Below are 17,187 nucleotides of genomic sequence, written 5' to 3' on the forward strand. Positions count from 1 at the left end.
GCATAAATCACTGTAGGCATAGACTCCAAAACCTGATTGGTTTTGGTGTTCCCTTGGGCTGCAAAATTAGATGCATTTCTTGTAGCAGGTTATACTTCAATGATAAGACAGAGAAAGCACCACAAATAATAAAAAAAAGTTCTGCACACTACTATTATGCCACAAAGAAGAAAAGCTATATTAATTTGGAAGTGCTTAGCAGCATGCTGTTCCTGTAATAATGATAAAGACAGCATTACTGAGATGCTCTGTACATCTAGTTATATTATCATGCAATATGCCACTGAACCTTGCTAGAAAAGTATGTTAAAAATCAAAAGGGTGGATTGTTGGCTTGGTTTTTTTCCTGCTCATCAGTTTTGATTTCCTCCCCGTTTTCAATGATGTTTACAGCTTTCAGAGTGGAAAGTAAAATCTCTGGATGGAAAACAGTGTTGTGGTCCAGAGTCTGATGATAGTTCAAAACAACAGACTGGATATATAAACTCAAATTAGGGTTGACTTCTTAATGTTGTGATGCTAAATGGCAACAGTGTTAACTCCTGTACTTTACTCCTGTTTAGGTCGTATAATTATCTCCCAATTCTTCCTCTCTTCCCATTGTCTTTAAATCAATTGCTATTTACCAACTGCACTCATTGCCTGCTTTTTTTTTTTTTTTTTCCTTTTACATTCCCAGAAGAAAATTTGCCTTCCGGTACAAAACAATGCGACACACTGATTATTAGCGATTCTGATTTCCTAACTTATTCAGTTTTGAAAAAAACTTCTGTTTTCCCCAGTTTCTCTGCCAAGTGCAACCGTTCTGCTGGAGAAGCTGGCGGCAGTTGGCTACAAACCATGAAGGTGTCCACCGCGAATGCTCAGGGTGGTAAGCCCAGCCTGCTTTGCACATTCAGTTCCCAATAGTTTCACAGCCAGTATGCTTCAGCTGGTTTCCTTCCCTTCCTTCCCCTCTAAGCTCTGCAAGCACGGAAGAATCATGGCTCTATCAGGGTGTTGGTTTGGAAAAGCTGATTTTGTAATTTTCATGTACATGCATACACAAATAAACGTGTATTTAGAGTGAGCACAGTGTGTATACTGAGGCTCAAAACACATTTTGTGAAAGTCATCTAAGAAAGAAAAAAAAAAAAAGTGACGCTATCACAAGACTACCGCAGAGGCAGCTGGTTTTGCACAGAAAGTGGAAAACGGCACAGATCTCCTGACATACAGATGTTCTGCAGAAACATAAATGTGCAGTATACAAAACCCGCCAGCAGTTACAACATATGCCTCAGCTACTACCACAAACGATGCAACTTGTGTCTTTCATAATTCCAGTTCACAACTCCATATTAAATTAATGGTGTTGATTTGTATTTAAGTAACAACATCAGTCTTCGAGTAATTAGAGGCCTTATGTTCTTGGCGTCAACAGACTGCCTAGGAGGCGGCTTTGGCACCCTCAAAAGCATTAAATAGAACTTTCTGAAAACTATATTAATGATTGCTTTGGCACGTAAATAGCCACAGGAGACCCAAAACGTTAATGGTTTTCATTTTGCAGTGAAAAACTTAAAGCCAGAGCTACTTTGATTCAAACCCCCTAATTTAGAAGTGTTCTAAATAAAAGCTTTCATTTTGCCAACATACCACATATCGAGGTTTTGCACAATGTTTTATTTATAATCGCCTTTATTTCAAAACCTTGCTTGTTCGATTGTTAAAAAAAAAAACAAAAAACAAAAAACAAAAAACCACAACTCATCAGGTTAACTTTGAAATGTTTCATTTGAACAAATCTGATTTTTTTTCTTCAAACTGATTTGCAAAGATATCGTCTGCGTTTTTTACACGCTCACTGGAAAACAAAACTCTTTCCCACCCAGGTCTCTAGAAAGCCTGTACAGAATGCTAAGGAAATAAAGTGATTATTATTGCTACTATCACATTATTGTATTACATTGGCACCTGAAGACGCTAATCAAGTGTCAAAACTCCATCGCTCTATGCCATGGACGCACAGCTGATAAGAAGCTGCTTTTGCAAACAGTTTGCAACTTTAGCACTAAATTACATTGCCACTGGACACAAAAGGTAATTAATACAGAAAGGGCAAAGTAACAGTCAAATGACAACTAGTCACACAGAGATTGCCCGCACTAAAAACATGTGACTCCATTCCCCCTTTAGCAATCTATGTGCAAGCTTTGTATACATTAGGGTAAGGTATTACAGATCAAGGAAGACTGAACTGGGACAGGGAAAGAGCCCAACATCTGTTCTCTTTCAAAGCTACCAAAATAAAAGCCTTTTCATCCTGCTTACTGGTTGAAACACTGGTGTAGCCTTTTATTCACCTTTAGATACAAATGCACTAAGTACAACAGCAAACCTGATGCATTTTAATATCTAAGAAAGCCTACAACATTTATCTTAATTTTCCCCTGCCAAAGAGCCTAGTTAGCATATTAATGCACATTAATGTCTTACTGTTTAGCCAGTAAGATGCTGAAGTCAGTTCAATAGGATGAATGCACCACTCCAATGGCTCTACACATTCAACAATAAAGACTTGTGTGCTTGAAGTCTGTGATGTGATACTGAGCCACCAGCTGTGATGTACTGACAACAATGTAGTCATGGAGATCATCAACCTGCTCTATTCCCAGTGGAACAGATAAAAGAGGCATCTCTGGGAAAACTGGTTAGTGCAAAAGTGTTTGGAATCTGCACTTCAATGATTTATTTATACTTGCAAAAACATCAAAACAACAACAACAAAAAGCCTTTCTTTATCCCCCCCAAGCACTCAAACAAAATTTATGCAAAATATATAACCCAGGAAAAGTTTCCCCGTATCCCTTCCTCCTGCACCCTAATGAGTTTGCTTCCCCAGAGTGAAATTCCCAGTTATGTTTTACAATCCCATTAATAAGAACTTGACCTGCAATCTATAAATCATTGTTGACTAAAGCCTCACGCTAACAAACAAAGCCTCTCCTTAGGCCTCGCTATCCATCATTGCCTTTATCCACCACAAAAGCCTGCCAGCAGAAATGAGTCTGGTACTAAGTCAGTAAATCTGGGCTATAAAGAGAGAAGGCTATTTCCAGAACTGAGGATCCTTTATGGATAGTGTCCTGCCTCCAGCCATTTCCTTTAAAGCTCAATGGCATCAGTGATCTCCCTGGTCACACTTACAGAGGCACACAGTGGGCAGGGAGATGCTCTTGTAGGATTTTTGCAACAAACAACATTAAGTACCTAGGAAGAGAGCAAACGGGAGCATAAAAAGTTTTATTTACAAAAATGGTGCAAAAAAAAGTGCATCAGAAATTACCCTGAACACAAGAGCAGAGTAGATTAGACATACAATTTAAAAACAAAACAAACAAAACCCCATGGGTTTTGTGTTAATGAAAGGTTCTGTCTTCACAGCTCATAAATATGAAGAGGGTAATGCTTCTCCACCTCCCACACACAACTTCATCAGCAAATCTCCATCCTGACCTGAGGGCTCCACTGCTAAGGGCAAGGGCATCATTTACCCACCATTCCTGTGAATTTTGGGCCTCTCTGCTGAGAATCCCAAGGATGGATGCCAGTAATGATAGTCACCATAAAGGGCCTTCAGGTTCTTGTTTTTATCACTCCTGACCTGACTCATACAGTAATAGACAAGCTGGGAAAGGTTGAGACTTTCTCATCTGGTCCCTGACCTAGAAAAAGGGCATTGCAGGATCAGCAGTTGTTTCTGACCAATGAAGGGACTATGAAAGAGGAGAATGAACAGTGACCGATCACAGCAACCAATACCATTGAAAAAGGTAAACAGGGATTTAAAACCAACACAACCTATCCTGCATCCTGGACAGGGTCACAAAGGAAAAAAAGTTCTGAGTATGTTTGGTCTTGCTCACCTTGTCTCTCCTCCCATCTTCAACCCATCCCCTCAACAGCCCCTCCTCCTTAAAAGAAAAAGGATAGACCGTAACTTTCATAACTTTGAAGCCAACTCCCACCAGCTTACCCATCTGTGAAAGTATTGGTTTTCTTTCCTTCCACCACCAAACACACTAACTCATTCTCAAACACTTCCTTCCCAATTGCTCAAGTGTTTAGTACATTAAAACTTCCCAGTCCACTGCTCCAATAAAAATGGTCTTAGTAGGGTCTCTCCCACTTCCCTGACCGTATTTCCAAGCTCCTATTCTCTCCAGGCTCCCTTCACTTTCAGCTACAACTTGGTTTCAGTATCTCACGTGCTTTGGTTTCCACAGCACTATCCTCCTACGCGTCTCCTGCATATACCCTTTCTCACTCAATGTCTAAGAGGACAAAATATCTCGGAGGTCTGGCCCAGCCCTTGCTCTTCCTCCTCCCAGTACCATTTCCAGGCTCTCCCATCACCAGGCAAGCCTATGGTTCAACTACTACTGTTACTCCAGTCAGTCACAAACTGATCACTGCACTTCTGTTTTGCTTTGCTCTATCACATCCAGTGCATCAGTTTTTCCAACTGACATAGTCCACAAAGGATGTTAACGTCAACGTCAATCAAAATTGTGTATTTTCTCACAATCTCCCGCATTATTTATTCCAGGTGACTGCACCACCATAGTTGTCATCACTCATACCCTCTATAGATAATCTTCAGCTTTTTCTTCTCCTTATATATATAGCCCTGTGCCTTCGGTGTTACCAACAGCCAGTAAAAGGCCTAGCTCCAACAGCAAAATTACCAAGTGGTCACGCGTATACGATCTACCTCTGAAACTGGGGGGTTTGTTGTTGGGGTTATTATGTTTATTTTTGCCTACCTTTCTGCTGTTGTGTGTCTCTTCTTCCCCCAAAGAGAAAAGCACTAAAACCTAAGGAATCAGAATATAACTAACTTGGGGAACCAACTACAAGAACATAACCCATGTATTGAGTTAAAACATACAAAAATAACCTCATGCATACACAAAGGCCAAGGAGAAAAAACAAAATACCCTTCCACCATCCCCACCACGCTGCTCCCGGCAAAGAACTTCGGCCACTAACTCACTGTAGCAATGTATAGGGAGGGTAAGAGAGGAAATGGGCAGCTACTTGTGTCTATTGATTTTTATTGAATTATTAATGGACCTTAAGAGAAACTGGGTGAGTTGGATAAGTGTTAGCATTGTTGTAATTGAACTAATAAGAGGTCGTTATATCTTGACTAGACTGCTAAAGCATCAATTAGACTAAAAATAAATTCTAATTATGGCATCTTCACACAAGGTGTGTTCTTTCCTCACCCATAACTAAACTGCATAGATAACACATACACACATTGTATGCATCTTGTTGCCTTTCCCTTCACATTATTTTAAAACTCTGATCTTTGCTTAAGTTCATGATTTCTCTGTCCATCTCCTGCAGCCTGAGAGGGGGCTATTAGGACAGAAAATACTTTTAAAATAAAAGCAAAGTCACTCAAGGTCTACATTCCTTGACAGAAGCTCTATATAGCTTTGAAAGGACACAATACAACATTACAGCATTTCAGAAATATCATTTTTAACAGTACAAAGAGTTGTTTTTATTTCAACTTGCCCCAGTTTTTGGAAAGGAAGACAGACCGTTGAGATAAAACTGTCCTTGTTAAACATGCAGTAGTAGATATTGTTCGAGCTACCCATGCAAGTGAGACTCTTGGAAGAAAATGAAATCTTCATCTCAGTCTCATGAAAACATCACTGGACCCCACAGACTTTATGTAATTTAAAAAAATATATATCACACAGGAAATTTTTGAAAACAAATATTGTCTGCCATCATGTAATGTTTTACTTGGCAAACTGCATCTTCTTACTATTTAATACCTTATAATTAATTCATATGGTAGTGTATACATGATAAAACAAGTAATTATATATAGTTATCTGTCAGACATGAAAGCATCCCAGGGGGCCTTTCCTTAGGCACCAAATAACTAGTCTGATGTAGCTGCATACTGAGAATAAAAAGGATGTTGTATATGATTAATTAGTGAATTCCAAAAATCAGAACAACTTACTGAGACTCCAGTTCATGATCCATCCCCCTTCAGCACTGCACTCAGTCAGAAATAGGTCTTTAAATTTGACTTGCAAAATTATCTTTTTCTTTTTTTTTTTTTTATAAGTATGACAGCTTCTCATCATTTTGAACTGTAAATGTCAAGAATTTATAAATACTTGCCACTGTTAGTGGTTTTGTTTTCCCCTATTTTAAAAGGGGAACAAGGAGCATTAATATTTTTATACAGAAACTACAAATATATATCAGATTCTTCTCAGGAAAAGACAGCACAGACTGTATTGCACATGTATATTTTAAAACTCCTCATTGGAAGACAGATGCACGCGTAACAGGATAGTACCTGTAAGCTGTGGTAAGGGCCGTGTGGGTGGGTTAGACTGTATTGGGGGTCTGGGTAGGGTCTAAAGCACACAGCACATTCCTGCAAGCTATCCAGTAGATTACTGCCTGCTCTACAGAAACAAGTGGCAATACCACAACTCGGCTGTCTCTCAAACGACACCACACTAGATAGAGTACCGTAACAGATACAATCCCTGTGGCTGCTATTGTTCTGCACTCTTCATAAAAGAATATTTATCTTAAATTCAGTTTGGGTTCATGCCAGGCATTTCTGTGTCTTTGTTACAGCTCTTGGGGATCCAGCCTCTACGTATCATTAAGACGTGTCGCACTTTTAGACTGAGGTTTTAAAAGTTACAAACGAAAACCCACCAGCTGGCTGTGGGTACTTTTCAGCACAGTGACAGCATCTAATTCTTTCAGTAGTCAAGGATACGTGTTGCATCATATTGGCCAAGGACAGTAATCAACAACACATTTTTTCTTTAAGCACGTGTAATATTGAGAAGAGCATTTCACCCCAGCTACTAGTGAAAACTGGAGAGAAAGCAAAACAAGAACAAAATTAAGGCTTCAGTTTCTTTTCTCTTTTGCTTTGAGGTTGCAGATTTAAGCAATTTGTATGAAAACTTTCACCTTAATTTCTCATTTAAAACCAAAATGCAACATACGCTTTTATTGCTGGTGGAAAAGGGCTGCTCTCAGTACAATAAAGCATCGCCTTACGAGGCACTGCTAGCACAGCGGAGTTTAAAGAAGTTTCCAAGAGGCTCCCTTTATATGGTTAGTTTCAGCTTTTTTTTATCGTAACAACACCACTGTCACTCTTGGCCAATGGTGGATGACAGAATCAGTCTGAACACACTTCCTGTAGAAGTAATTAAAATCAAATAACACTGAATCACATCCTGCAATTTGTCCACATATAAACTATCCCACTGCTACAGGTGGTGGGACCATCTGTACCCCAATATGCTCCACACTTTATATCCCTGGTGTCAGGGATACTACTTGTACACTTTAAGTTAGGAATATGCTTTATTACCTTCCTGAATAAGAGCCATGGCAGACAAGAAGGATTTGGCCCACTCTGACACACTGACACATTAGAACTGGGCTGATAATTCTTCATATTTAGATTTCTTAGTAACATAATGATGGAAATAAGATGACACTTACTGCCTTTGCTGAGAAAAAAAATTAATAATTAATAATATATTAATACTGCTTAATATTAATGTTTAATTTTAATATTAATAATGTTTAATTACTTTTTAATAGAGATTTGGAAATAACATTCAGCCCTCCTGGAGCGGAAGTTTTTCTTTCTCCTTGAATAGTTTTCCAACCCAACCCAAAATGACAAGGTAATGACTCAAACACTGCCAGTTGATGGAGACGGAAACCTTTATTCCTTAGCTATATGTGATACTATCGCCACAGCTCACTTACAAAAAAGAATTTATGTATGAAAAGAGGAGCTTGGGTGACCTTCCCAGTTTCACAAAACTAACAGTACTGCAGAGCTCCTAAGCAGGACTCTCACTGAAAAAATATGGTGCATACCATGAAGACAACAAAGCTAGCAAATAGGCCAGTACTGGTTATTAAAGACCCAGAGGACTTAATAAAATATATTTTAATACTCTGGGGTTTATCTCTATTACAGAGGTCTCTACCTTACGTACGCTTTTCTCAATATCACACTTGTTTAAAGAAAAAATGTGTTGTTGATTACTGTACTTGGCCAATATGATGCAACACGTATCCTACTGCAATTTGATTACTACCTTTTATCTTTTGTAAGATTTCTTCTCTTCACTGCAATCCATAGAAATCAGGTATATTCTGAAAACGTACTTTATTTTTGTAATCCAGTAGTTAAAAACAACAATATTAACAGTAAGGTTAGGAACAGATTGTACTAATTAGGTAAGTGAAAAAGTGTAATGTTTTTGCTGTTAGGGAAGAGGGTTGAATAATGCATTAGTATTTTACCCAAACACAGGGATAAATTAGTAAGTCTTTCCAAGCAGAATGAGAACATACAGCTCCGAGCTAAGGGAAACCTGAAGAGGTCCAACCAAGTGGCACTTCGATGGGCTTCAGACATTTATTCTGGAGAGAGACAATTCATCCTCTAAGACTGCTTACTTCCCTCCACTGACTAAGACTCAAATCAAGCCAGCTTATTCAAAAGCAGATTTCTAAACTGAAGACCTTCTGCCCTCGGGGGACAAGCATCAGTGAAGCTGATGCAATTCTCAAATGTAGAAAAAGTCACTCAGTCTTTGGTCTCGTTTCAGCTGCCACACTTGAAACTGGGACAAACATGGCAACAGCAGAGAAACTAGCAGAGTTACTGAGGAAAAAGGATAAATTAGAATAAAAATGGAAAATGGCTTCACAGAAATTTGTTTCATAACATTAAATGATCCCAAATTGTTAAGACAAGTTAGCTAGGTTGTGTACTGCGCAACTAGTACAACTAAATGCCCAAATATCAGAAAATAAACATTATGGTCCACACGCCCATAAGGTAAATCTGTGATGTGTGGAGCATTGACCCTAGCCAGCAATTCAGCACCCACCAGCTGCTCGCTAGCTCCCCCCTCCAGTGGGATAGGGGAGAGAATCCAAAGAGCAAAAGTGAGGAAAAACTCATGGGTTGAGATAAAGACCGTTTAATAAGTGAAGGGGGGAAAAGGGGGAAAAAAGGGATTCAAAGGCAAACCCTCTCCAGCTCCTACCAGCGGACTGATGCCCAACAACAGCTGCCTTAGAAAGAGTAGCCCCATTTTTACCGCTGAGCACGACGCCGTATGGTCTGGGATATTCCTTGGGCCAGTTGGGCTCAGCTGTCCCAGCTGTGTCCCCTTCCAATCTCTTGCCCACCCCCAACTCACTGACTATGGGGAAAGCGAGAAATGGAGATGACTTTAACGCTGTGCAAGCGCTGTTCAGCAATAGCTAAAACATCCCTGTTAGCAACATGGTTCTAGTCACAAATCTAAAACACAGCACCATACAGGCTGCTATGAAGATTAACTTCATCCCAGCCAAAATCAGTACATGATGTAAAACCGCCTCTGTATCAGGCAAAATCCTCTTGATAAAGCAGCAAATAACCAGGTTTTCTCAGATCACGTTCAGTTCCGGTGCTTACAAAGGATTACCGCATTCTCCTGTCTTCTTTCTTGAGCCTACTCTCCTATTTAATCAGCAATCCTTGGCAACACTTCTGAAGTGAAATCAGATTTTGCACAAAGATAGTTGAGCACTATTATTAAATCAGAAAATCGGACTTCAAGCAATCCTTCCAAGTGCAGTCTCCAAAGGGTACAAGTAACACCTCCTCCCCAAACACATCTTTTGAGGACTGCCAAAAGCGCATGACAGTGCATGAAAGCAGCTTAGGTTCAAGGATCTGAGAAGAATACCTAAAGCTGCCATCAAGCAGACTATTTGCAAATCCATCTTATTTGAAATACAGATATATTTCACTCCTCTAGATGCATCAGAATATCTTGATAGCCAAGAGTCACAAACTTTATCCTTAAAAACTTTTTCAGCATAACTCCGCCACCACAAATGCAGTGGGCATTGAACTCTATTTGAAATATCTCCCGGAGGGCGATCATTGGTTTGAGAGCACTGCAGGTGTTGCTTTGGGAAAAACTAATTACACTTCATCAGAACATCTGCTTTTGTAAAACACTGATGGTAGGTAGGCTGTACACCACGGACGCTATATTCAAAAGTACCTATACCTGGGCAGCACAGCATAATCCACACCCAACCTGCCCACAAGGTATCTCAAACTGCATAACAACCTGAGGCAGAAAATAGATTTCAGAGTACTTGCAATAAGGCTTACAGCACAAAAATGAAAAATCCCAACTCTTTAAATATTGCTTTAAACAGTCCTCCAAGGGAAAGCTAACTGTGACATAAATATTAACAAATATTATTATTATAAAACAGAAAGGTATCCACCGTAACAGTATCTAGAGGTATCTTGGAAAAGCACCGGTTCTTTCTAGGACAGAAGCCAAACTCTTCCATCATTCAGATGAAATTTATGCAGCTTTTCCAGACCCACAATGAAACCAGCTTTGAATATTTTTGTTCTTCTACCTTAAAGGAGAAGTTCCATCAATGGGAGCATCATTACTTCTGTTTATTCTTTGAATTTTGACAGTGCTGAGACACAAATCAGGATTGTATTTAGTGAAGTTTGGCTCTAACACAGAATCAATTACATCCACTTCTGCAGTACATTTGAAGTTTGTGCAGTGCGAACATAGAAACTGCTATCATACCCATGGGCTCCAGCCATTACAAAAAGCCTTCTCTGAAAGGCTTTGTGTTAACTCAACATTTCTACACTTGGCATTGCTCGTAATTAAAGCCACAATAATGGCACAGCGAAGAAAGGGTATGTGCTGAGAAAGGGAGGTTGGGACCATTCCAGCCTTTCAAGATGAGGGACAGGACTCGAAAAAGACTTGGTGTTAAACTATTGCTGTTGTGCCCTTTGCTATTACATTGTTTAATATTAAGGTAAGAGTTGCTTTTGAGAAATAAAAAACTCAGTGCTCAAAGAGACTTTGGGGCTGGGAAAAGCGTTACAATACTGAAAGCACAACTCTGAAGAAACACAGGTATTTCGGTCCCCTGACCTTCCTCTTCCACAAAAACAATCCTAAAGTTTCAATCTGTAACTTCATTTTCCCTCCTTCCAGCATTATGACCTGAACACTCAGTCAGGGATGGCCAGCCAAGGCCAGGTCTGGACCTGTGAACCAAGAGTGCATAGTTCAAGCGTGGTGCCTACGCTGCAGCTACGGTACATAACGAACAGCAAAACTGGGCTGTTCTGCCTGCTGGGTTAGCTTTGCCCTCAGCTGGGAGAACCTCATCTGGCAGGGACCCAATCTTAGAAGCTTTGCTCACGTGGGCACGTCTTCCTAATGGGAATCCGCTATCTTCAATGTGAGCAAGTTGCTCCTGGACCGGACCCTAAATCATACACATTTTTAAGAGGGACTTTAATGCATCCAAACATAGGAATATGTAAAATTTTTTTTTTATGTAAATAATGTGTCCCAAACTTTTATTCGCTTATGCAAGTTTTTTGAAAGCACTTAAGCAGATTGATAATTACCACCCAGAAACAATGTCATTTGCCCATGCAGAAGCAATCAGGCCAAGAAATCTTCTCAAAAAGTCATCATACTGAATTCAGGCACTGCACAAACTGGTAAATCCACTTACAATACGAATTGCATCAGTCTCACATACGATGATCTACTGTGTCCTCAACTAAATATTTCACCACCAATGCTGATCAAAAAGCTTCTTTTGTTTTTTGCTTACGACATGCCTGGCAAGTTCCACACATAGCAACAGACTCTAATTGGAGTAATGTGGAGATCACTAAGAGAGCATAACTTGTTTTTCTGCTTTCATTCAGCAGCGCCGCAGAAAAAAAACCTTCTTAAAGCACCTGATTTCACCATAACTCCACTGCTCCAGTGACCCACTCGAATAGGAAATGGCTGATGAGTTCCCAGAAATGCGGATCTGCAGCGTAAGCCTTGGCAGAATCTTCAGGGACTATGGGATAAAACGTGGCTGATGCTGCAACACAGAACAAGCTCTACTGCAGGTCCTGATGTCAGATGCCTGCTGGGACATGACGAGGGGCAAGGGATTTGTTTCTGCCTGATTTTTAGTTCTACTTCTCAAAACAGGCTTCCATCAGCAGGCTTACCGTAAACATTAAGCAGAGAGGTATGCGAAGCTGAATTAATTATATGCTCCTTTCCTGAAAAGTCATGGACTCTCAAATCTACACCTACAGATGAGCATTCCCGCTGATGTTAATGCAGCTACTAACTCAAGTAAGCTGCAGGCATTAACTTTTGCAGTTCAGCCAAAGGAACAGTCTTAAAAGGCTTTGATTCATCCCATTTAATTGCGCATTGCCAGAGAACAATCCAGGTATTAGGTTGGACTGCAAAGTACCGTAGACTCTACTCACAGATGTTTGACTTTCAATTTAGCAGGCTAAATCTGAACCAAACTGCTTATTAGTCAAAGGCCATCCTGCTGCCAACACTTAAGTTTACGGTAAGAATGCCCTGATAGTACACTAGTATTATGTGTTTGCAGAATTGGGGTTTTCATGAGGAAGAGCAACAGTTAGCACAAAAGCTAAGAGATTGTGCAGAGGACTTGGGGTCTCACTACTGGAGTGGGGATGGGTTTTTTTTTCACAGGATTACGCTAGATTGTAAAGACACAAATTATAGAGGCTTCTCTTCTGATTAACTAGCTTGTGGCTCCCTGATACAAAAAAGAGTAGCTCAAATAATAAATCATTAGTCAGTTTGACTAACAATACTAGTACCTAGTCTATAGCATTTACTTACTTCCTGGGGAGACAGAATGGGAAGAGGCAGTTGTGAAAAGAGAAACTAAATGTTATACTAATAAGCTATTCAAATGGTTGACTTTTAGGTTGCCTGAGTATCTGAACACCACAGAAAAAAAAAGGAAAACTTTCCTGTGGAAGCATGTTTCTAATTAAAGACCTCAGCCATACTAACTTGCCACTTCATCACTGATCAGATTTTTTTTCTTTTTTTAAAGAACTTAACTGGAGAGATAATCACTTTAGTTGATTAATAAGGTGCATACCTAATTCATTGTATTTAATAGGCCTATCCCTCTGACAACTCATGAATCAATACATTCATCCCACAGTAATCTATAGAGCGGAGCTAAGCATCTATACAAGTATTACCTTCACAGTAGGCATTGTCCTCTCGAAGGGCTCGGAAGCCATCTCGGCAGCTACAGACAGCTCTGTCATCTAGGTTTCGGCAGACAGAATGCTCCATACAGTTATGTCCTTCAGTGCAAAAGTCATGGCCTGTACAGAAACAAATATGATTGAGGGTTAAAAAGAATCCAGGGATTACAAAACATCCCTGTCAAAGACAGTCCTATCTTTTTCTCAGTTAGGTCAAAGAATACCTTTCTATTGTCCATGAGATATAGAAAAATAAATTGTACCAAGCATGAAATGGATGAAAGGAGTAGTAAAGGCCACAAGAACAGACTGTCTCTAGGTCTTCGATTCAATTTCAGGTTATGGCATTGATCTGAGGCAGCTGGATAGGAAGCTTGCTTAAATCCCCTTACTGTCTCCTTGTCATTGTTAAGTAGTTTTACAGGGCAATTCTTAATTATGTATTTTTCTTTATTTTCTTTTTCTTTTTTTGTTTGGACATTTATAAAAGAGCTGAATAGCTCAGGCACTCAGTAGCTCGTTTACTAGTGGTATTACTTTTTTTCCTAGCGCTTTTTGTTCCCAGGTGTGTTTGTAAAATCCTTCCACATTTAACCAAAAGTCTTTGATTAACACTGACCTGCTTTGCTTTTCTCTTCCCCTTATCTCTTCTTTTCAAGCTCCACTGACTGAATACTCTTCCCTGATTACATCATTCTTTCCATGTCAGAGAAATTTATTTTTAAAATCTCACATTTTAGCCATCCCTACTTCCTATTTTCCTGTTTTTTCCCTTCCATTTTTCCTGAGTGTGACCATTTTCCATTGCACCTTAATTACAAATTTTTAAGATTCTGAAGTTCTTTTCCAGGCTGGAAAATTTAGATTGGACCTTTCAACTCCGTAGGTTTTTTTAAATTCCTTCTGTTTGCTCTCATGAAATCTAATGCTGCTATGTTGCTGAACATCATTAAATCATCCTTTATTATGCTGAATTCAAGCTGGTTGCAGTAACTGACTTGAAGCTTCCACAATTTCCACGTCTGTCTGTAAAGGTGTGGAGCTTGTCTCCCTCATTGTTTTCTCAATAATTTCATTTGTTTAGTTTTCTTCTTTAACTGAAGCATTAGAATTGATCAAGCAGCAGTACTTCACTGTTGTTTTCCAATAACCACTTTCTTCTCTCAAAACCTCCCGCAGAAGAACTGGGGAAGGTGGGTCAGGCTCAGGGGACCAGGACCAGTGTAACAGCAACAGCTCCAGAATGCAAGCTGGAACCAGGCTGCAACACAGGCAGCTTACAAAACAACAAACAAGTATTTGTTGGCAGTAAAGATTATTGCTTTTATCACTCCACCTGGCTTCTGATTCATATTTTGCTGTGAAAGAGCTTCCACCCCAACTCCACAGAGCTAAGTTAAATGAGCACTTCAAGCAGGACAACGGCAAAGTCTGCTTGGAGCTCAGGTCAGAGAAGTGTTTTGCACTTGGGCAGCTCATGAACAGCATTAAGCAACACAAACCAAGCAAGACAAGACAAGAGAAACAGAAGAACCCGTAAAGGCAGAATGTTTTACCACTGAGACCCAGTGACACGGTCATGATGCAAACATCACAGACCTACTATGATATGAGAGGCTGATGTTTTTCTTTCTCTCTTTCTTTTCTGCTGTGGATTGCCTCACTGTAACCTAGAGATACACTTAGGTAATGTTACTTAAATATTATAATTCACCGTAGCTACCACAGTGCTGTTACCTAACTCAGGACATTAAGAAGCAAAAAGCTCTACACTTTTACTAATGTTAGAGGGTCTTCAATACTCATTGACGACAGCAGAAGTGTGTGTGTGTCAAGAGCAACCTCTGGCCATGGCAACATCTTCTCTTTGCCTTTTTGTTGTCTTCCTCATCGAAGCCTGAGTTAATGACAAAGCAACAGTCTTATTTTTGGCTTTCCTGGCCTGGATTGGCTTGTATCAGATTTTGACATTAAATAACTAGGAATATACATGTCATCCAGAAAGGGTGAGGGCTTTTCTACTGATTTTTTGGTTATCCTTAAGACTCTCAACAGTTTTTTATCAACTGTATTAATAAACAAAATACATGCTGCTGAATAATAGCATACAGCAGCTTCTTGTTTAAAGAATAAGCTCTGTAGCTTATGAGAGGCCAAGCTAGCGTGGTTCAGGGAGGATTGAAAATGTTCAGGAAGCACTCATCCAACATATATTAAAATTTTCTAGCTATACCAGGCACAAGAAACACAGAATTATTTTCTCTAAGCCACTGAAGACTTTATAGGAAATTATCATTTAAAAAATCCTTTTTGATTGTGATAGACTTCAAGACCTATCAACTTCTCTTAAGTTCTTTTCCTCTACTTTCTTATCTCTCTGCTTGATGTGATTAGTCATATCCTTTGTGTTTGCACTGAGTAGCACAGAAACAACTATAGCTGCACTTTTCTTTTCAGCTGAAGTATACCTAAAATCAGCCCAAGAGTCTAACATCTTCTTTCATGCCAGGTATCAATTTATCTTATTTAGCTGTAGAGAAACAGGTGTAGCCACTTGAAGATGCAACTGCTCATAGCTTTGAAGATACCGGTATTAGTCCAGATCAAAAGAGTGGGCTCAAGACACAGAGCGCTTCCTGCACCTCTCTCCTTTGGTAGGGATCAGGCTGGATGTAACATAAAAAGGTGCGCAGCATACAAAAATACTTCCCAAAGCTTCTGCTTCTAGTTGCAGACTACAACCCCAAACAGGTAAACAAGTCACTCCAGTCTTCAAACAACTGCATAGCATGAACAGTTCTCTGAAAGAGACATCTCAAAGCATCTCAGAAAGATGCTGGTGAACATGGACATTTCTCCAGTCTCATTTTGTTTGGACGCTGGAGTGAGTGAAGAGTAGAAAATCACTAATTATGTATATAATTTCTTTGACTTTTCACCCATTTTTGGCTAGAATGAAACACACAAACACGTTTCACAGAATTTACACTATTAGACATTTTACAAACAATTTTCAGATGTCATGATGCAGGTGTTATCTATTCAGTTTCCCAATATTTACAGTGATTATCATGCATATCCTATTCAAACCAATCAGAAAAAAGTCTATATAAACTATAGGAATGGAGAATTACGCTGAGCTTATATATCCCACTATTACCTTACCTTTACAGATTTTGCAGCAACTGTGAGATAAGGGGATTTGTTGAGATTCTGGGCAGTTCAAAGCTGTACAACTGTCCTTTGGAATACGCTGCATTTTGTGGTCCTGTTAAATTGAGGTAACTGATTAATATCGTGAGATAAGAAATAAAGATAAATGATAACTTTAGTGGAGTTTTAGCATTATAATGCACAAGCAAAAAACTACCTCCACCAAACTCCAGGTACCTTTGGAACCATTTGAAAGGACAACATAGCACAATAAAAGCATCAGGAACTCCCCTATACTCAAAACTTATCAAGCAAGCAAAAGCGTGGCAATAGCTCTCATTCTTATCTTAGCTATCAATCAACTTGCCTCAGAAGTTTCTCTTAAAATTATGCCTGAAAGCGTAACAATTATTTCTCAAAAAACTGAGGCAGCAGATTCCAGAATCAAGGGTGCTCATTACAAATACTCTAAAGCAGCTTTTTATTTATACAGCAAGTAAAATCAAACTTGAACATCTCTGATCTCAACGCTGTGGTAGTAACGCTGAAGGAAACTGGCACTGACTCCCTATTAGGAAAGAGAGGGTTTCTCAGCTAAGTTTGGATCAGGCTTCTGGAAATGTCCAACGCCAAGATGGTTTCTGAACATCTTCAGGCACTCAGTGCAGGTCACACACAATCATCGCAGTATGTCCACACGAAATGCCTGCCTTAGCAATACAGTTAGTGCAGACGTACCACCTTTAGGCTCCCTTGGGCCCTAATTAATGTGTCTTGCAGTGCTCTAGTCATGATAAGGCAAAGACAGAAAACAAGGCAAACAACATGTTCCT

At 39.6% G+C, this 17,187-nt stretch overlaps 1 protein-coding gene across 1 annotated transcript in view; it reads right to left on the reverse strand.

Annotated features, from left to right (window-relative positions):
• NELL2 (neural EGFL like 2) overlaps positions 1 to 17,187 on the reverse strand; it is a 154,051-nt gene that overhangs the window by 70,502 nt on the left and 66,362 nt on the right. Inside the window, exons 11-12 of the mRNA XM_069802231.1 lie at positions 16,367 to 16,469; positions 13,193 to 13,321 (exon numbers count right to left, since the gene is read on the reverse strand). Of these exons, the coding sequence (XP_069658332.1) occupies positions 13,193 to 13,321; positions 16,367 to 16,469 (232 nt within the window). The remainder of the gene's footprint in view (positions 1 to 13,192; positions 13,322 to 16,366; positions 16,470 to 17,187) is intronic.

This window comes from Haliaeetus albicilla, chromosome 14 (assembly GCF_947461875.1).
Source record: "Haliaeetus albicilla chromosome 14, bHalAlb1.1, whole genome shotgun sequence".
Taxonomy (NCBI): Eukaryota; Metazoa; Chordata; class Aves; order Accipitriformes; family Accipitridae; genus Haliaeetus; species Haliaeetus albicilla.